This window comes from Hoplias malabaricus, chromosome 8 (genome assembly GCF_029633855.1).
Source record: "Hoplias malabaricus isolate fHopMal1 chromosome 8, fHopMal1.hap1, whole genome shotgun sequence".
Classification (NCBI taxonomy): domain Eukaryota; kingdom Metazoa; phylum Chordata; class Actinopteri; order Characiformes; family Erythrinidae; genus Hoplias; species Hoplias malabaricus.
The window spans coordinates 34326993-34349731 of NC_089807.1; the positions used below are offsets into that span (position 1 = coordinate 34326993).

A 22739-nucleotide genomic window follows, 5' to 3' on the forward strand; every position below is an offset into this window, starting at 1 on the left:
CAAACTTGAAGCAAGTCATAAGCAATAGCAGCATTGCCCTCCGATTTTTTATTTTATTTTTTAATATTCATTTTTTAAATCACAGTTTAACTACAACGTTAGACAAGCACAGGTCCAAGTCAACAATCTCAAAACCTGTCATGATGGAACCTGTCATTAGTTATAAATTAAAATGAATTAGAAAAGGAAATTGATTTATCGTTTTTTAAAATATATTTGCAGGGTGGATTTTTTTTTTTTTTTAATTGTTTAATTTTTTTTTCTTCTTTTTAATCACAACATGATTGAACGGGCTGGAGATTTGCCCACAGAGAATAACAATGAAGCACAGGTGAATACATACTACCCAAAATCTAGCGTTACATGAAATATATAGACATCTACAAAGAGTATGTGTAACTGCCATCACTGTACGGCTTTCCTTGCCCCCTGCCAACTGTTTGGAGACCATTTTGATTATGGAGTGAGGTCTTTCTTTACAAGGGGTACAAATGGCTGCTGTGTCCTAAGTGTGAATTAAGAACATTAATCAATACTCAGCGGTAATGAGCAAAAACAACACCAAGAAAGAGGACACCAGCAGGTTAGTATGCAAGTCTAGGATTAGAGAAAAGACAAATAAACAGGTATTTTAAAAAAAAAAAAAAAAAAAAAAAAAAAGGCAAGCTAGAAAAGAACATTCTTGCTTAGCTTGACATTGGCACAGAAGGGGTGACCACGGCACCAGAGCTGGATAATTGGGAAGCGCTCAGAGGGCAAGAGCAGCATTTGTGCAACCTGTTATTTATGGTAATGCAAATATACATAGAGGTGATAAGATAGTTCGTAGATTAGACATAAACTTCCATTGTTTCTGTTGATATAGAATGTTTTACAGTTGCGGTATTTGGCAGATGGTTTTATACACAGTGACAAACGCCTACATGTTACAGAGGTAGGCTAATGCAGTGTTAGGAGTCTTGCCCAAGGACTCTTACTTTTATAGTGCTGTGGAGTAGAATTAAATTCCGTTCTGCTGAGTGGAAAGCAATGGTTTTACTCCCTGCCCAAGCTGAAGATTGAATATAAAATGCTGCATTACGAAGGCTTTGAAAAGTTTAGCAAATACATACAGGCCTACAATCTCCATGGTGGTCATAACGTTACTGGACTATGTCTGGGCCTAAGCTGATATAGATGGAAAAAGCTTCTTCTCCGAGCATTTGTGGGTGGAAACATGCTTCCAGAATGGTTTTGTGACTTCCCCCTCTGGCCAAGAAACTTTTCATTTACAGTACAAAGTGGGCTTTAAGTGGTAGCAATGAAAGTAGAAGCAATTATAGCACTGTATCCGGCTCCCACTCCAGCACAACATCCACCTCAGGTCTGCTCCTTTCTGCCATTTTCTTTTATTGCCCATTCATTCAATACATTGCCAATCACTTTACATTACCAAGCATCATTTTGTTTCTTTTTCGTTTTTCACACTTTTAGATCGTCACACTAATGTAAGCGACATCAGCAAGTTAACAAAGCTTTGCATTTCAAAAAATTCTAGACACTTTAGTAACATTACAAAGGTTTTCAGCTTCATCAAATAAAATGAACAAAAAAGAAAAGTATTTTCTCTTTTTTTTTTTAAGAATTAGCATCATAAAATTAATTTATTCCAAGTAAAAATACAAAATAATATTAATGACATTGACCAGATAGGAAAGTCTCCCCCAGAAATAGCTCATATTTATGGTTGAGAAATAAGTCTGTAAAGAAATCTGAAATAATAAAAAAAAAGAAAAAAAAATATGTAAATGTTTTAATTCCTTTCTCTTTTTTGCAAAAAATCTCTAAAAATAATGAAAAAATTTCTCAGTACAAAGGCTACATTACCACTGGAAGGTACTAGCATGTAGAGTAGGTAAATACACAGTAGAAAATGATTTTAGTGAATCACAATGCTTGCAATGAAAATAAATCTGCAATAAAGATTTATGCCTTTCTTTCTTTTTTTTTTTTTTTTCTCTTTTTTACAAACAGTACAAACAGTATTGCACATTACAACAAAGAATCGAGGTTATAGCCTTAAAAAAATGGGACTAATTCAAGTCTTGTGTGAATAGAAGGCCACCACACACCGCTGATGCACCTTTGGGGGCTTTCGGTCAAGTTTACAGCTGAAACGTTTAGGATCTTTCTCTGATTTAAAAAGAACATTCTTTACTCGCTTTCTCTGGTTTCTCAAGAACCTCCAAAATGATGATTTAAGCTTCAACTACGTCAGGATAACAAAGGGCATTTTTGCATCTTTTACAAAACAAAGGGTTACATTTCAAAATAAAAGTTGTCTTAAAAAAAAAAAACACAAGAAAACAACCAAAAGAAAAAGCCAACATGAAGAGTTTCCACTGATCAGCTTTAGTCACTGTCTGAGTAGAAACCTGTTACAGAAACATGGGAAGGGTTTTCACAAGACTTTTTAAGCACCTAAAAAAACAGAATTTTTCTTCTCATTCCTTTTCTCTGTTTTTTTTTTCTTTTTGGAAGGGTCAGGGAAAGGGACAGGCAAGTGATTTCTTATATTATTATTTTTCTTTTTTTTAACACTGTCTTGAGTTTGGGAAATCTTTGAACTCCTTTTTGCTTAGACTCTACACTTCAGCTAATGTTACTATGTTAAAGTTATAAAGCTCTAGCTCCTTCAGTTGCATTTTTTTAATATATATTTTTTTTCAAAAATAAAATAAAATTATAAGTAAAAGCAAATAAACATGACAAAAATAAAATTAACCATCTGTTAAATCATTTTCTTGCAAATTTAAATTAATATATATTTTGTATTTGAATAAACTTACTTAGAAAATATCAATTTCTCTCCTATTTATATTTCAAAATTGAGGTATTGCAAAAGATCACGTCAGTCAGAAAGCACACATTTTTTTCTCATTCTCTCGCTCTTACTTTAAACAAAAAAAAGAATAATAATAAAATAAAATTGCTGACTGATAGCTAACCATCCAGATACAAAGAGTAGTGCATAACAAATGTCTATTACAGAAAAATGAACAAATAGAAAACACATCTGGGCAAAGGAAGGAAATATCACAAATAAACCGCCCAGAATTCATGTTGGTGGGGATCCGCACCATGACTCATTCAGCTCTTAAGTTAGTTCTCTGGGTTTTTCCTCAATCAGTAAAAAAGTATTTTTTTAAAAAATGTATTTATTTATTAATCATTATTATTATTATTTTTTTTCATTTTTCATTTTTCCAGCAACAAAACAAAATAAAAGTTCCATCTTAAAGCCAAAGCTTTACGACTAAAAACCTGGGCTGCGGGTTTTCCCCTCACACTAAATCGCTAAATGAGAAGAGGGATGTGATACAGACTCACAATTTGTTTGCAGTGTTTTGAGGACGCAATCCTCTGAACAGCCATGTGCTGAAGCCTCAGTGTCACTAAGCCCCTGACACCGCCTCTCCCCGTCTCTCTACAAAACTCAACAATACCCCCCAAGTCAGCAGCCAATACTTGGTTTTCATTCTGTTGTGTTTATCCTTTTTTCCTTAACCCTGCCCTGTTCTAGCCCCGAACACTCTCACACACCACAACCATAGATCATTTCATTTCAAAAATATCCACCATCATTATTAGCAGGTTGTTTCTATTCTTCAAGCTTTGCAGGAAATAATTCTGTATATAAATGCAGCAAGCACACAATATTCTGGCAATGTTAATCCAATGCCCTACAGCCACACTGCTCTGGGCCTCGGAGGAGCGCAAGCGCATCTCAGCTCATCCCTCCACACATACACACACATATACACATACATATATATGTATAGTAAGTGTGTGTCCAGAGCCTGCTCTTAGTTCTATAGAAAAGAAGGGAAGAGAGCGCTACTGTGTTTTTTTGAATAAAGACCGTCAGAGCTCTTTGGTGGGTTGTCTCTTTTTTCTTTTTCTTTTTTTTTAGGGGGTGGGTGGGGCAAGGGAAAGGGAACCGATATGTCAATATACTAAAAAAAAGACACACAGAGAACTGTTGTTTCTCAGAGTCAAGCTCAAATTTTACAATACTGTGTAAACGCCAGGGACCAGCCCTCAGTGGTTTGTTGTCCACTCAAACTAAGAAGTTACCTACAATGAGGTAAAATCAAAGTCTAATTCTACATCTGAAATTTGGAGATATGGAAAACACGTATCTATGCCAATTTCTTCTTTAAAAACCTCAATTCAAGTCTCAAAAAATGTGAGAACACTCAAAACACTGAAAAAAAATCAACAGATTGCCATTAATGGCTGTGGTTTTGAATGGAAATTAGACAAATTAAAGGTGGTCTCTGACTTTCGCACAGTACTGTATCTCCATAATGTTTGTGTGTGTGAGTGAGAACTAGCAAAAGTGTGTGCGTTTGTGTGTCTATGTATTTGAACAAGTCAGTGTGTGAGGAACAAGGAGACAACAATCTGAGAAGAGACTGTGCATATATATATATAATATGTGTGTGTGTGTGTGTGTGTGTGTGCTGTATACACTGGGGATGTAGTTTCACAGGACTTATGTTAGACATCAATAACAGTTAAAGCGAATCACAGTTCTAGGCATACTCAAACCTAACTACATACTGTATAAAAAAATTGCACAATTATATTAACAATCAAAATATGTTCTTCACCTACTATAGAGACAGTTTGTTTGAAGGCTATCCTACATCTAGGTCTTTTAACCTGTAATTGCAGTGTAATCATGTGAACATGCTCTCTCCCCCTCTCTCTCTCAGAGATTTTATCCATCCGAACTCCCCTCTGCATCTCTATTCCGTCCAGTATTTCGTGCTATGTATGTTCATCTACGGTGTGCAATGTGGGCCAAGTTGAATAGTAGACTCGATACTAAAGTTCTATTGCATGCAGCAACCTGATTTGGATAAACATGCAGTTTTAGGGGCAATCGTGGACCCCCCATTGAGGTGCGGTTCTGGAGGGGAAGCCCCCTTTCATGCTAGTCCATCCCCCTCACAACCAGGTGCCCTGACCTTTCCTCATTTCATCCACACCCGAGCCTGAATAAAGTACTATGGTATAGGTTCATATACCATGGATTTAGCAGCAAAAGCTATTGCAGCATTACACATACATAACCATAAAAAATACCATTATTTAAAAAAATAAAGGCCTAAAAATTATAAGCAAAGAAAACTAAATAAAAGATTTCTGATTGTGAACATGAGGTATTAGTAGTACTTATTCCAAAACAGAGAGCAAATAGGTGGATCCTTCTAATTTGGGTCTGCTGTTTTTACCATTTACTACAGCATGTCATAATCACTGATTTTTGCTACATCATAAGTCACCTACATCTGATTTTTCTGAGTGAATAATAGATGTTTCACCTTTGGTACTTTAATCCCCCTTCTCCCTCATTTTCTACTTGGGGCAATCTTTGAAGACCATTTCTGAAATTAAGTGCATGCTCCTTTCACAAAAGAATCTATGTGTATATAGATATATAGATATATAAAATAAAATATACTCTTTTTTTTAAATATATGTCTATATTTAGGTGTGATTGTGTGTGTATAGTCTCAGTCTTGTCTAAAGTTTTCTTATAGGGAACACTCACTGACCAAATCAGGAAAACGAAAAAAGAAAAGGAACGTAAAACCAAAGTAAACTGGAAAAGAACAGTATTCTCACAACCTAGCTAACAACATCAAGTGTGGTTTGTGTACATGTGTGCCAAAAGTGCAATTTCTGAGCAGGAAAAAAAAACCCTCTCAAAATTCTTATTTGTCTGAGGGTTCGTTAGCAGAGAGTATAGTGGACAAGGATATTAAGAGCTGTTGATTATTATCTTTTTTTTTCCTTAAAAGAAAAGATAAAAGACCCATGTTAGCTTCAGTTGTACTCGTTTGCTTGTCATGGTGATGGTGGTGGTTAATTGGTTGCGTTGGGTGGTGTTGATGGGGGTGGGGTGGAGGCTGGAGTGACCCCTCATCAGCTCCAGCGGAAGGAAACATGGCGGGGTCGGTCACCACCCTCCTTGACCAGCGGTTTGTGGAATTCTCGGCCAGCGCGGGAGTGGATGCTGGCCCAGCAGTACTCGCAGTAGTACTGCAGACACGTGACGTTGGCACAGAAGAAGGGGGCAAACTTCCCCCCACAGCGAGCCCCCTGGCACTCGTCACACATCTGGTCATCCAGCACATACGGCTTCACCTCCACCTGCGCATGCACACACACAAACACACACTCGACCAGTTACGGCTGAAGTTTTTACAGCAACACACAAACTGAGGTTTACTTCAGAGTTTAAAAATTGTAAAATTGTGTGCAAAATTTCCACACTCAAAAACAAATCAGATGTTAATATCATAAGTGAACAGGAATTCAACAAAACTTCAATTTAAAAATATAGAGTGTTCTCTTGCAATGTAATTGTGATTTAGAGGGAACGGCTACGATTGTGAAGAAACGCAGTTCTCTGTTTTGTTTATGTTCAGAAGCTCCACGTCTTAAGGTTCGTACGTAGCTGAAATTTAACTTGCCTGGAAGTTTTTACTCACCATTTGAACTACCACAAAAACTCGGTTTTTATTTTGAGTTTTTTTTTTGTGTTTACTTTAATGCAGTTAGCGCTCTCTGAATATAGAGTCAGTTCAATCTACAGCAGAAATACGTCAATATTATTTACCTATGGAGCAGGAATTGAGCAACATTATCATCTCGGTTCATGCTTTTCAAAGTTTGGAGGTGCCTTCACCGTCTAAAAACCTCCAAAAGTACCTTTTTTTCTGGATGTTGTATTTTTTTTTAAATGCAGCATCTCAATTTTTGTTGTATTTTGTTACTATTTTGCATTTTTTGAAAACACTGCATGGTGTTACAATTTCATGATAATCCTGTTGCATTATATTCCATTATGAGGTAAGATAGTTTTTTTTAGCCTTTTGAGATGTGAGGGTATGTTCTGACAGTCTATCGTGTGTGTTTTAGCTTGAATTAGCTGCAGATGCAAGTGCTGCAGGTTCCTGAGGCAGGATTAAGAAACACTGTTCTATGTAATAATGACATTCTATCTACTGTCCATTTCACTCTGCTCTATACTCCATCTCCACATGTTTGCCACAAATCCATTTTTAACTTCAGGTACTGAGTCTGATGCAAGGAAATGAATTAAGGTTAATGATTTGGGTATCTATTTAGAGCAGAGATATAAACCTGGAGTCCTGTTTCATTGTCCAATCACACAGACAAGGAAAATGTCACGGTCACCTTTGTGTGTAAATGGCACCCAGATGCAGTGAAAGCAATTACACCTGGCCTTCCCTTAAATATCACACATCAAAGGGCCAACCTAGTCCCCTGCTGAGTCACCACAACCCTCCAGTACAACAAAGATGAGGAGAAATTACCATGAATTGCAGATCAGGGTTTGATACCCTCAACAGGAACCATAAATAAAAAAGGCATATTCAATATAAAACATAGACAGATTTCCCTGCCTCAGAAACCTATTATTCTGTGCAAATTAAACATATACAAATTTCCAAACAATTCTAACACCATGTATAAAGTCACCTGGTACGTTTATAAATTGTAAGAACAGAAGATAAGTGCTTTTACTATTTTAACTGATGTCTAATATGTTTCCTTATCTAAAGGATTGATTTTGCATTTTGGTATTGTTTCATGAAACGTGTTCATGTTTGTTGAATGATAAATTGCTAGCTTCGTTTTTTTTGGGTTGAACTGAACAAGTTTATGGCTAGTCTCTATAAAACATTTAGCAGGAGAATGCACATTTGCAGTTATAAGCTCAACAGTAAACAACAGTGTTGGTGATACAAATTTATACAGACTTGCAACATGCAAAAAAAAAAAAATAATAATAATAAAGAATAAAAGATGATCGCAATATTGCAGTCCAATTAAAAACATGCATCTCCAAATAAATAACTGTACAGTAGAAGAAAAAAAAAACCCTACATTTCAATGGAAGTGAAAGAAAAATATTTTAATTTTGGAGCATTTCTATTGGTCCATTCATATTGACATTTTCACACAATGTGAAGGGCAGCTGCGGTGTGATGTAGTATGGAAATGATGTAGTAAACTAAAAATCCCACAAAAATGAAGATACATGATTTTAATTGGACAGCGACGATACGTATCCTATGTTTCTGCTAATTTACTACAGAAAAACACAGGTTGCCTTTGGGTGGTAGGGTTAGGATCTCTCTTTCCCTCCACCCCCACCACCCTCTCTCTTTCTAACAAACACACACACACACACACACACACACACACACACATCACCCTTAATCTGACTGCTCTGGCAGACTGCCAGTCTTAGCCTGGTCACCATCACTTGTGCCCTACCGAACAACATGACTAAAATACCCACCAGCTCCACTGGACATGCATGCAAAAGAAAATGAAAAAGGCCTATAATTAGGCAGACTATGTCTGAGACTTCAAAAAGTCTGTCATCCCTCCAGAAGCCAATGGTCATGTAGATTACATGGCCGGCCTCAAGGTTTCCGTTTGCATTGTAGGAAATGAGGAATATTCTGAGGCCGACCAGGGCACACTGGCAACCAGAATGGACCGTCTGGCAGTGTAGAGTTCTGAGAGTCATGATCTATGATCCCTCCACACATGCATACATTTGTCCCACATAAACACAGTAATATAAGAACACACACACACACAGCTGAAAGTTCTGAAAATTACAGGAGACCTACTTTGAAAGTAAGAATATGGTTCTAGGAGAAATCCAATCCAATCCTTTTCTACTGTAAATACATAGTTATTTATAGTTTAGGATTTATCTAAAGTTCAATGATTTTCAAAACTATGTGGCAAACTTTTGTTTGTTTTTTTAACTACATTTACAACCTAATTTTTTAGTCATCACCAATACCACCCACTAGATTATCACTGAGCAGAATGCTGACCACCCAGTTCTGTGACATGGTAGAACTTGAACACATCCATTGAGTCCAGAAAGTTCTCCGTTAGCCAATCAGAGGTTTGGACTTTCAACTCGCAGTGCAAGGGTTATCACAATACATTTGTGACTAACCATTTATTTGGTGCTATACAGAACCCATTTTGAGAAGAGTGTGTCTTTTCTGTTTGATATTAATAGATTAAAAGATGTTATATTGATAAAACAGACTGAATATAAAGACTATAATTTATCTGCAAGAATTTTAATAATTTTCTTTGTTCAATCAATACTTTCCACATCTACCAAACAGGCATAACATAAAAAAAGCAATATAAAGTCTATTAATCTATTAATTGAGAAGCTGGGACTGATTTTTTTAATCATTTGCCTGTATTAAACTGACAAAGATAGCCATTATTTTTGGCTAATCAAGTTGATAAATAATAACAAGTTTATAAAATGGTCAGCCATGACCCATCTTTGCTTGCAGATCCTGAGCCTTTTGTGGAGGCTCCTTTTACACCAAATGACATCATCTGTTGCTCTATTAACCTGCTTATTCTAGGACATTTCACAACAGTATACAACCTGAATATTGCAAGTGACTCATTTTGCCTTGTCCCGACTTATTTTTGAATATGATCCATACATCAAATAAAAAATATAAACACTTGTGTTCTCTACGTGTTCTTACCCGTTTGTCGATGTCATTGTGTTGCAGCTGGACAAACCGAGCACTGATGGCAGCAATGTAGCTCTGCTGATTGGAGAAGGCCACTCGACCAGCTCCTTTGGGATACTTCAGTTCAGGATCAGTGTCAATTCCAGCATAGCACACAAATCCATACAGCCTGTCCATAATCATTGCCAACTCCACTACACACACACACACACACGCACGCACACACACACACACACACACACACGCAGACAGACCAATAAGCACATGTACAGAGAAAGAATGTGTAACTCATAAAATGGACCAATATAATTAGCCTTCCATGTTGTTCCTCACCTGCACGTAGAGGTCGTGGAACCCCTCCTACAAAGATGGTCTTACGAGGGTCCAGAGGCTGAGAGCCATCCATCACAAAGTCACTGTCACTTAGGTTCCATGGGCGGATTTGGACCTGAAGGACAGAGAAGACAGGTCTGTTCCCAGTTTCCCATAACAATGGCTTTTGAAGTGAACACACTGCTTTTCCTGACCAGTTTGTCAGGAAGCATCTAAAAGAACAGTTTGTGTTTGTGTTTTTGCTCCTGGGGCTCCCTAGTATAATTTATTTTTACAGTATTGCACTTTAATCAAATCAGTGGGGAGGGGGGGAGTGAGGGGGTGGTGGGTTCCTACCCTCCTTCAAAAGTTGTATAGTGCAGTTTCTGCAGTGCTGATCCCCGAGTATCAGTGTCAGAGGCTCTGTTCTCCCTATTACAAGTTAGTGGACCATCACAATGACTTTGAAGCCGTAATTTTAAGGCAAAACTATTACGGAGTGTTGCTTTAAAAAATAATGTCTAATACATACGATGTTGCTAAGAAATTAATAGTTACATAACCAGCACACTCTCATATAGCTTTAGGTGACAAGGACAGCTGCCAGCTATAATTTATGTATATTTAACATTATATTAATAAAACTGTCCAAAGATATATCATGTATCTCCATTACTGTCCATTTGAAGTTTATGACATCATTTGAACACACCAGCTCTCCTTCAGGTTTTGTGAAAAACTTCACGAAGAAAGGACCAACAGAAATGCTCCTTGATTATTGTTAATATTAATATTGAATACTGACTTCCATTAAAATTAAGGAGGTTTCTTTTTTTTTTTAACTTCTCCTGTAAAGTTAATATTTTGGAGATAGGTGTTTTTCTTTGAACAGCAAAGAAATGTTTTACCTACCGAGGCAAAAAATAAAAAATAAAAAAATGCAAAGCTTCCATATGTTAAATAGACAAATGAAAACCAACAAAACAATTATTTTAATAACTCAATGTCTTTCATTTATTATTATTTTTTGCCTCATCAGTGATCATTGGTGCAGTTAAACTCACTGGTTTGTCTTTGATAGTGGGGCTGGAGACACACAAATACAGCTTTCCATCTTCTTCAATACAGGCATCAATGAGGGCCTGAACAGAGCTCTCCTCCTGAAACAGCAGGAAGGCATAACCTGCAGAGACACAGAAAGAGACATATATGTGTGTGTGTATAAGAGAGAGAGAGGGAGAGAGAGAGAAAGAAAGAGAGCGAGAGAGATTTGACTCAAAGTGAGCTCAAGGGTTTGGAAATAGCCAGCTGCTGACAGAGTTACAGTATATCGGCTCCAATAAACCTTTTCTTACTTACCCAGTTTTATAAACAATATTGTTGTTACCAATCTAGACTATCTCACATGAAAAATAATTGAGTCCACATATTGATCCCCACTCACTGATAATAACTTGGAAGCTTGCTTGAGATTTAGTCCAATAAACTGAAAAGAATGAAGAAAAGAGAGAGAGGGGGGGAAAGCCTGTTACTGCCCAAAGATAATCACTGACCACTGACCAACAAATGAGTAAAAAGAGGCAAACAATGTATGCAGAGCAACAAGTGGACAACAGCCTTTAATTGTAGAACTACAAAGTGCTCCTTTATGATCAGTGGAGCTGAGAAAATGAGTGGAGGGGGTCATAACATTGTGGTTGACTGATGTATGGTCTACGGGTAAGTCACACCACAGTGGAAACTGAACACTCAGAAACGTGAAATGATCATACCTTGTACTGAGAGACAGAGTTCATACAATGAACAATTACAAACAAATAAATAAGTAAATAAAGTGCTGGTGTCAGCTGGATGGAATAAAAGATTTGGGACATTTTCCAAGTGTGTTGAGGCATCCAGTTGCCTTCACTTGTCTCAGAATAAGCTTGCATTTGCCTTTACCCAGTCATGTTGGGTGCGATGGAGGATCACAAGTATAACTTTGAATAGGCTTTCATTATTTCACAAGGTGTATACCCAAACATTTTTGAGAACGTACTTCCTTTTGCACACACTTATTTTACTGCGCAGAGGGGGGGGGGGCGACCAATATAGCAGCACAGTGGCTGCCATATATATTTGACTATGCTGTGTGTATTGTGGTGTCAACCAGAGTCTAGTTTCTCTCTCTTTCTGTCTCTGGAACTGTGAACTGTAAACTCTCGGTGTGTGGTAAGAGCGAACAGCTGTGCTACTGGCAACCAACTTTTTTTTTCTTTTACAACAAACCTTAATTTACACACACACACACACACACATTTTTGTTTCGAATCTGCAGCTTCACCTTGTAATTGCACACGCCTGCTCACACACATGCCGGTTGCCAAAATGACCTTAAATGTCCTCACCCATACACTCTACATAAGATAAACTACTCTCAGAGCTTTAAAAGGAGTGTGGTGAGGCGAGTGTGTAGCAAGGAGACAGAGAACACTTGAGTTTCACTAAAGCAACAGGTGCTGAAACACACACACACAGCTTCTCCTGGCCAGACAGAAGCACTCATCTACTCATCTCATATTTTTGGGTATCCAGAAGGGAAAGTGGAAGCAGAAGGCAGGGAGAACGAGAAAGTAATAGAGAGCGAGTGAGAGAGAGCAGTAGAAATAATACTAAAAAGAAGAAAGAAAACACAAGACTAAATACAACAGGAAAAAATAGAAGCATGAGAGCGAGCGAGCGCGAAGAATTAAAAAAAAAAAAAAAAAAAAAAAAAACAGAAGCTCAAAGCAAAACAGTGCTGTCACATTCTAAAAGTACACTGTGAAACACAGAGAAACACAATGACACAGTGCAGACCCAGAAACAGATAGATAGAAAAGGACAGAGCTGGAGAATGTGCCAGCAGCACAGAAACAAAGCTGTACAGACGCAAACTAAATTTTATGACTGTGGGAATAAAGATCAAAGGAGCAGAAAGTGAGGCAGAAGTGTGGTTATTTTTATATATTTATCTGTTGATTTTTATAGTGAAAGTAAATACACATCTTCTATACTTTAATAAGAACGTTTATGTAGTATTTGTTGAATTACATATATATATATATATATATATATATATATATATATATATATATATTTGCGGGCGGGGAAAAAAAAACATAAAACTGGCCCCTACAAAAGGTTATGCAGAGCATTTATGGAAATCAGTTTTCTTCCAAGAAAACATAGTAGAATAAAGGATCTCAATATTAGCAGTTTTGTGTCAAATTAACATTTGTCTTATGTAGTTTACTGTTTTCATATATGAGAGAGTGAGAGAGAGAGAGAGAGAGAGAGAGAGAGAGAGAGAGAGAGAGAGATTGTTGTAAGAAGACAAAAAGCATGCTTCTTTCTGCTCCTCTCTACTTTTTTCATATTTGTCACTGTCAGCAGAACATACATGGCTTTCTTCAGTCACAGTCACAGCTCTCAGGCCAATGGTCTCTTAACTGTTTATGTGTGTGTCTCTCTGTCTGTCTGTCTGTCTATGCATGCATTTTAATTTAGTCACTTCTTTTCAGTATCATACAGACATATACATAAGTTAAAGTAAAGAAGAAAAGAAATAAATAAAACAATCAATAAATCCCTCTACAAGGTACACAGATAAATATGGCTTTTCCACCTGCAATGCCTGTTTTTCACTTAATATTTTGGAATAAGGCTGGACAATAATTCCCTATCAATATATAATCACAATATAAAATTTGCAATAACAATGATATGATTTTTAAACATATTTTCAGTATTTCAATATACAGGGGGTCCTCGACTTACGACGTTGATCCGTTCCTACGTTGCGCCGTAAGTCGGAACATATGTACATACGGTACGTAAATAACATACTGTAAGCACTTATCCTATCCTAACACCTATCCTCCTCGAGCCGCGTAACCGTGTATTCTTCCGCCGCGCACACCAAACACGTTCGCCAAGTTCGCGTTACGACGTTTATGAAGCAAAACCACTTAAGTCGAAACAAGGATTTATACAGTAAATGGGAGATGTGTCGTAACCACGAAACATCGTAACTCGGGACTGACGTAACCCGAGGACCTCCTGTATATTATTTACAACATCTGTCACTGACTGACATTTATCACAGGGCACTGCCGTCAGTTCAGCGTACTCAATTTAAAGTTTTGTTTACAAATATTAATACTGACAAAGCCAATAGGTTTGTGTTGATGATGTCATGTTTCTTGTTTGTTCTTGGAGGTTTTTGCAGTGTATCGTAGTTATATCAAATCGACCAAAATTAAGAAACATATCGTGATATAAGTTTTGGCCACCCTATTGTCCAGCCCTATTTTGGAATAAATCATAAACATATAAAAGTGCATAACCTTAGGTACAGTGTGCTTGGCAAGACAAATGCCTTTTTAGAAATGAAATTACAACAACAGCATTTCATCAAGACATAAACATATTGTAACAGTTTACAGACTATATAATAGCAATTATTTCAGTCCTATGGCATTACCTGCATAATAATAACAAATATCATCATTGTAAAAGAGTGATACAAATCACTGCATGTAAACATTAGGCACACATAGAGTTGAACAAGTGCTGCCAGCACAGGTAGAGTCGGAACTGCTGATTTGGCACATGGACAAAATTAAATTTTTTTTAAATTTAAATAATTTAAATCATTCAAACTTAAGGCAGGTCCTGTCAGAAGAGCTAACACAGCAGTATGCAGTAATAAAGCAAAGTCTGAAATCAATGCCATCTCTGTCCCTGGCTTTACTCCCAGCTCTAAAAAACTATAGGTGATACTCAAGTACAGGTGCTCTGTCTAGGTTTCACTACAGTCTAGGGTTGGTCTGACATATCCTGGCTAATAATACTGGCACATCTTTGGATTTCATGGATATACATTCATGGTTTAATTGTTTAATGTAAACTGTACATATTTGAACGCTATGTACACATAAAAAAAGAAAAAAAAAAACTAAATGCATAATGTATACAAATCAAATTTCTAGCACAAACTCAAACACACACAAAAAAAGTCTTCATTTATTCAGTAACCACTTTAATCTGATCAGGTTCTCCGTGAGTCCCAAGAATGGGCTGAACAATATGTCATGTCCGCATTGACATTGCAATATGCTCATGAGTTAAAGTTACATTGCAGGAAATGCAATGACACACAGAGCTTTTCTGTCAAATTAGGTAGAAAGTGCAGGCATTAAATGCCATGAAAGGTTATGTTTAATATCAAAAGACCAAACAGAATGGAGATATCATAGTTCATATATAATAGGAAAAACAAATAATAATAATAATAATTTATCAGTGTGCCTAAGACAACAGTGTGGATGGGGTTGGCTTTGCACCTACGGACACTTTTGAGTCGCCAATCCACCTACCGACGTGTTTTCTGGACCGCAGGAGGAAACTGGCGCACCCGGAGGAAACCCACGCAAACACAGGGAGAACACACCAAACTCCTCACATACAGTCACCTGGAGGAAACCCACGCAGACACAGGGAGAACACACCAAACTCCCCACAGCCAGTCACCCGGAGGAAACCCACGCAGACACAGGGAGAACACACCAAACTCCCCACAGCCAGTCACCCGGAGGAAACCCACGCAGACACAGGGAGAACACACCAAACTCCCCACAGCCAGTCACCCGGAGGAAACCCACGCAGACACAGGGAGAACACACCAAACTCCCCACAGCCAGTCACCCGGAGGAAACCCACACAGACACAGGGAGAACACACCAAACTCCCCACAGCCAGTCACCCGGAGGAAACCCACGCAGACACAGGGAGAACACACCAAACTCCCCACAGCCAGTCACCCGGAGGAAACCCACGCAGACACAGGGAGAACACACCAAACTCCCCACAGCCAGTCACCCGTAGGAAAAACCCACGCAGACACAGGGAGAACACACCAAACTCCCCACAGCCAGTCACCCGGAGGAAACCCACGCATACACAGGGAGAACACACCAAACTCCTCACAGACAGTCACCCAGAGCAGGACCTGAACCCACAACCTCCAGGTCCCTGGAGCAAAAGAACATAAAAAAAAACAAAGACACTGCAATACAAAGAACACAAACAGCATAACAACATAAAAAAAATAATAAAATGAGTGTACATAGAGGACAGAGTGCAGCACCAAGCTACACATCTTCACCTTACAATGGAATGATTTACATCATGGGGACATGACATGATTTTTATCCCATATGGACATCATGTTCCCAAAATGTGTAAAGTGTGTAAACTGATTTTGGTCCCCACAATGCGATGATTATCTACAAACACACACGTTCGCTCAGAGAAGCTGCACACTTGCAATCAAATAAGTATTAGAAAACCATATGGGCAAGTGCACTGCCTCTTGCCAGAACGAGTTCAGAGCCACACTATGAGTCAGTGGTGAGCTGGAAGTACTTTCACAAAGGCTTTGAGACACAGAAGCTCGTTATACTTTGCACAAGGAGAAAACTGACCAGCATCTTCCACTCCTTAAGCCTGCAGACCTTTTCAATATGAGGAGAGATTGATGACCACTGGCCACGTTTCACACATCTGCTGAGGAATTAGAACTAGGACTGTGATGTGGACAAAATACCATATTGTAATTATATTCCTGCATAATGCAGCTCTAGTCTGCCTTGCTTTGTATTAAAAACACATTAGTAAACCCTAGATATAGATACATGATTAAAGACTGGCAGCTTCCAGGAATGGCACGGTTCCTTTATAAGTCATTGGTAGTTTACCGATTAATGCATGATGACTTATATAAAGATTCACAAAATCTGGAGGAATTTCAGGGCATGAAAGGCATAAACCAAAGCCAAATAACCGTGATCTCTAATACTACCTCAAGAAACGTCATTCATTTATACTCGATATAACCACATGGAATCAAGATCACTTTGGCAAACATTTGTCAAAACTCCAGTACGTACAATGCATCCAAAAATGTCAGTTAAAACTTTACTCTCCCAAAAAGTAGCCACTCCTGGACTCTGTATAAACCATCACAGGGAAATCACGTTATGGTCAGTTGAATCAGTTTTTCAAGTGTTTTTGCCGTGTATTTTGGAGCAAAATAAATAGAAATATCATGTAGACTGTTAGTAGTAAGAAGTCAAAATGCCAAGGTCTGTATGGGAATGTCAAAGGTAATTTACACTTCTGCAACTGCTCCATTAATGCTGACACTTACAAACAACAACATATACTGCCTTCAAGGAGATACAAGGGCATGGTTGTAGAAGAAGAGAGACTCGAGTGTTGGACTGGCACGCTTATACTTCCGATCGGTGTGGTACCATTTGGATCATAAAATTTGACGGTGAAGACCCTGTACTGTTCTACACATTAAGACTTGTATGATGTGAGACAAATTTACACCTGAAACACATCAACTCTAAATGTCTTAGTCGTGGTGAAATGGAATGGCAAGCTTAGAATGAAAAAATAATGTGGCAAAAACAATAATAAAGTAATACAGGTCAATTGTATTGTAAGAATCAACTTATATCCATATTTCTATCACTGGAGTATATTAAACACTTTAAATATATTAAGCCCAGTTGGTAAAACAGTGGTAACACCGCCTGCTTCCGTTTGGCCAACGGACAGTCAGTTTCACTACAGCAACTATAGGTAGTATTTCAACCTTAAGATTACAGCTTAAAAATCTGAGAGACCTCCCACTGCCCAGTTTTTGGAGAATAAGGTTGTGCTATTTTGGGCTCAGCACTACAGAAACTGCACTATATAACTTTTGGAGGAGGGTGCAAAAGAGGAGGAAACCACTCAAACTCCCTCCCCTCCAACGTTTACGACAGTGCTATAAAAACAGCAACTCTAGGGGGAGCCCATTTGCAAATATACCAAATTTTACATAGTTCTTTCAAAAGCGGACATATTAAAAACAAAAATTACTTTTCAATGCAATTGTACATTAATCGCAACTGAGAAATAACCCAAGTCAGTAAACAAGGAATAAAAAGAGCTATTCTGATGTTGAGCTTTTACTTTTTGTCGTCCAAGTCTCTCCCATCACACCTCTTGAGCCATGTTTACATTAGTTTCTGCTCACACACCTCACACCTGGGCTCTTGCACTGAATGTGAGCTGTGGCTCATTCTTAAAGGAAAAGGTGCTGAAAGCCGCCCTTCTGAACAGGACTATTTAGACAGGAGGAGGACAGTGATGTGTTGTTTGATCATTGTGGTATTTTAACCAAAGCATTTCACAGATGTGTCATTATGAACCCAGAACAGTATTAACATACAGAAAACGGGGTATAATATTCCCCCTTTAAATATAAGAATATGTAATATTCTTAGTAAAGATAGTCCAATATTTTTATTCACTTTTTATAGAACCTTAAACCTTCATCACTATTAAAAAATGTCAAACTTTTGGATTCCTTTTGGGGTACTAATTCCTAATTCTAAATCATCACAGATCACAGCTTTTAGTTTTTCCCCCATCAGTTCCTCCTGTATTCCACTGACTCCCCTACAAGGACACCAGAGTCTCTGAACCAGCTTCAAGCTCACAGCTATTTTAGTACAAGGTTTCTGAATTCCAAAAAGAGGAGAGAGCACGATGAGAGTGAGAGAGAGAGAAACACAGAGAAAGAAAAAGGGTGGAAAAGTAACTGGCATGGTTTGCAGCCCTTTTCCAGATGCAGTATATTACCCTCAGTATGAAGAATTCTAGTCACTTCCAGGCCTGCTTTAATAGTTTCCTTGATATGACACATGCAGAGTTATGAGCATTCTGGAGATGACAGAGGTTCCAGAGAAGGAGCCTGGCTCTGATCACCTGTCCAAGCGAAACTTTCCTCTCCAGCCGGAGACCCTCTCCTGTTCTAGATACCAGCACAAACACTCTCCCCTCAATGTGAGTGTGTGTTTCTTTTGTCTACCTAAGCGTGCTTGTCTAGATGTGCCTGTGCATGCCATGTTCATGAGGCAGGCCCTTCTTTTTATTGATGATAAATGATAATGGTTAGTACAAAATGAGCTCCAGTAAACAACCAAACTGCTCATTAATTCTTCCAATATGCAGCATTTACAGCTTGTAGGCCTTAACAATTACAATTTAACAGCAAACCTAGAAACTACACTGCTTGTTCATGACAAAACAGACTACTGCACCAAGAAAGCCTCAGCTAAGCTGCTACCAAGTGGAAGTCAAACATTTTATACACAGAATGTGTCAGTAAGTAGCAACATTTACTCAATTGTACTGTGCAAAAATATTGAAAATAAATCTTCTCAATTAGTGTGGTGTAGATAGTTGTAATAGTGTTGTAAGCTATTGTGAAGAAATAAGTGTATTTCCAGACATCCTCCTTTATAATATGGATTTAACACACTTGATTTAACATAATGCAGTATTTATTAACCTCTGTAAAACTAGGTATTGGATTTTTACCTCAAATAATGCCGGACTGCCATAAGGAAAGGTTTGTCAAGGGTTAAACAAACACATTCATGCTTCTCAGGTGCATAAACATTGGCACAGTAATGTACCACCTGTGGTTACTTTGCCCAGTTGGTTTAGTGGATAGAGTAGAAGAAAAGTAGGTGCGGTCTTTACCTTTAGGAGGAAAGTAGGACTTGCTTTCAGCTTTATGGGGCCAGTCCACAACCAGGTGTCCATAGCGACGGAAACTATTGGTGATCTCATCTGGGGAAGGAAAAAAGAAAAATTTAGGACAAAAACAATGACTGCAGACATCATAAAGGAAATATATTACATCATCTTTCACAGCTACAATTCAAATTAGAGCCATGTCCGGGACACAAGGGTGTGTGAGACTTTCCGAACCAGCATTCGTTTTATTACTGACCTCATTGTGCTGTGAATCTTCCAACAGGCCAGGGACCACTATGTAACTAGAGTTTATTCAGCCTGTGTGTGTGTGTGTGTGTGTGCGTGTTAGTTTATGGCCTAATTTAAAAGTACTAGATTCCCACAGCCCAGCAGCCTGTGGCATTCTTCAAAATTTTTGAGTGTAAAGTATCATGTATTGTCACTCACTCAGAGTCTGTTCGCTGCCAACAAAAGACATCACTAACAGCCCAGAGCAATGTAACACACACATGGATAATTTCAGCATGAGCTAAAAACTTAAACCATTAGAGCTTAACTGACAGAAAAGTGCAAATATTTTATTCAGGAAAGACAGTAAAACCACGGAAAAACAGCTTTAGTAAGATACTTGAAAAAAGGGATCATGCATGCCATTGAAACAAACAAAAACTAAACAACAATAAAACGTATAAAATAAAACTATACTAGAAATCCTGAATCAGAAAAGTGTGTTATCAAGTCCTTTTTCCCCCCTTTTCTTTTAAGTGTGCAATTTACCTTCATCGATGTCTGGAGGCAGTCCACCAACAAAGACCTTCCTGGAGTAGCGTTCCATTCTCTCTCCATTCTGGCAGCGAGTGGGTGAGTTCAGACCTGGGGTCAGAGACTGGTCACCATGAGGGTCATCAAGAAAACCATCCTCGAAAGGAAACAGTGATGAGCGACCTAGAGAGCGAGAGTGAGAGAGATGTTTTGGTGAATGAAATTAACTAATATTTGGAACCATATAAAACTGCCAAGGGAGACGTTTGGCACAAAGATTCACTATTGGGATCCTTCTAAAATAATCATTATTGAAATTTAAAATGTGCCATAATGTACAAGCCCCATTTCCAAAAAGTTGGGACATTTTATTAAGTTTAACAATAATCGGTGATTTGATCATTCTCTTTAACCTTTAGACAAATGTATTAAAATAAACATTTTAAGATTTATAATTTATAAGAAACATAAATTATGAGTGAAAATGTTAGAGAATGCCTTGGGCCCAGTGATTCTGGGTAGGCTCAGCGACCCTGAACTGGATAAGCGGTTACAGACAATGAATGAATGTCAGACCATCTCGACATTCCCCTATAAGCAGGTGAGTATAAGATTTATAAAAGCAAAAATGGGTTGTGGCCCATCACTTTAAGCCAAACATTGTGAGGGAATTGTCACAGTTAAAAATAAATAAATAATTTTTTAATTTATAATAACGACTGTTGAGTGACTGTGACCTGGAGTAGGCTAAATGTATCAGACAATGTCTCTGTATGAAATACAACTGATATATACATAGCCACATGGGCTTGGGAGTACTTTTAAAAAACAAATGTCACTTAAAAGACTCAATAGCAGCATCAAGAAATGCAACATGAAAATCTAACCCTCAAGGAGAAATCTATAAATCTTTTCTATCCAGAAATCCTGCCAAGTTCTCTTGACCCAAGCTCATCTCCATGGTCATTTCAGCAAGACTCGTTCTGCACGTGTTACAATAGCGTGGCTTTATGGACAAAGTACATGTGCTTGGCTGGACCAACCTGCAGTCCAGATCAATCTTCTATGACACATCATGAAAAAGAGAATTAGACAAGGTTGATTAAAGTGTTGTGCAGTTGAACTCTTGTATCTAGTAAGAATGTTCAAGAATTCCACTTGAAAACTGCAACATATTTATGTCTTCAGTTCCCATACAATTAAAAATTTTAATAATTAAAACAGATAAAGTGATATAATACACTTTAATAGTGTCCCAATATTTTTTTAGTGTTTCAGGAATTAAAAAAAAAAGTTGTTTATATTTCCAAATACAATCAATTTGGTCAGTGAAAATAAAGGTTCAGTTGAATTAACATATCACGGATTCTTGTTTTTCTTGCATTATTCCAACTTTTCAGGAAACAGGGCTGTATTATAGGAACATACAGTTTAAATCACCTCTAAAACATACAAACACAGCCCAGTTGTAGCTGGGTCAGATGATAGTGTTCTGAATTAATTTAGTCTGCTAATTCCTTTTTCCATTGGGGACTGCTGACTTTCTGAGCAGACCTCTTCCAATGAAAGAGACTTCAGAGCTCTGAGCTGAGAAGCAGAAGATGGAGATTTCTGAATTACCAATTTCCTAAGCTTCAGCACGAGCCAGAAAATCAGAAGAACACTGTTTGGCTCATTGCTGCACATTTAAAAACTATTCTGCACATCAAAGAAAGATTACACAGGGAGTTGGGGGGAAATGAGTTAGGTCAGGAGTCTTGTGTTAGCATGAAATTCTGGATGAATTTAGACAAAGTTCTAGCTGCCATGTAATAGCCAAGCAAACAGTAAACCATATAAACAGTGCCTAAGATGATTGCCTTTGTTTTACATAAACACAGTCACCAAAGTAGGTGTCATGACATAGAATGAAATGTGAACATTTAGGGGTTGAAGGGAAATTCTGATCAGTGCAGCTCAGAGTATTACATCTGAACCTAGTTCAGTACAGGACTGAGGTGAGGGTATTTCACTAAAAAATGTTCCACAGGAAACAGTATAATGATTAGAATTTTAGACATAAAACCTTTATTTATGTAAATGTAGGCGTCACAAAACTGAAGGATTAGCCTTGGATTGACTTTAAAGTATATATTTTCCAGCAAGGTTTGCCAAATAGGCTGTTTCCCAAAAACACTAGCATTTTTTCTTCAGTTGAATGCTGATCAAAGAGAGAGACTCTCAGGAATTTTCTCCAACCATTCCATCTTATCATAATGGGATATTTGGGAAATGGAGCCCTCATAAACAGCCTCATCTTCACATGGTGTTGAGAAGGGGACTTACATGCAACATCATTTCAAGAATGTTCCAGAATCTTGCCCTAATTTGCCACTGCAATTTAGTGAATATTTTTGGACAAATATCAAATGTAGCACAAGTGTA

The 22739-nt window shown here is 37.9% G+C and overlaps 1 protein-coding gene across 4 annotated transcripts in view; it reads right to left on the reverse strand.

Moving 5' to 3' along the window:
• Positions 1-1972: 1972 nt before the first annotated feature.
• Positions 1973-22739, reverse strand: part of cpeb3 (cytoplasmic polyadenylation element binding protein 3) — a 61143-nt gene continuing 40376 nt past the window's right edge. For all 4 annotated transcript variants that reach the window (XM_066678661.1, XM_066678659.1, XM_066678658.1 and 1 more), the window contains 6 exons: positions 20331-20498; positions 19557-19646; positions 10994-11112; positions 9951-10065; positions 9630-9811; positions 1973-6204 (listed from right to left, as the gene is read on the reverse strand). In XM_066678661.1, coding sequence (XP_066534758.1) covers positions 5977-6204; positions 9630-9811; positions 9951-10065; positions 10994-11112; positions 19557-19646; positions 20331-20498 — 902 coding nt within the window. In that variant the 3' untranslated portion in view covers positions 1973-5976. The remainder of the gene's footprint in view (positions 6205-9629; positions 9812-9950; positions 10066-10993; positions 11113-19556; positions 19647-20330; positions 20499-22739) is intronic.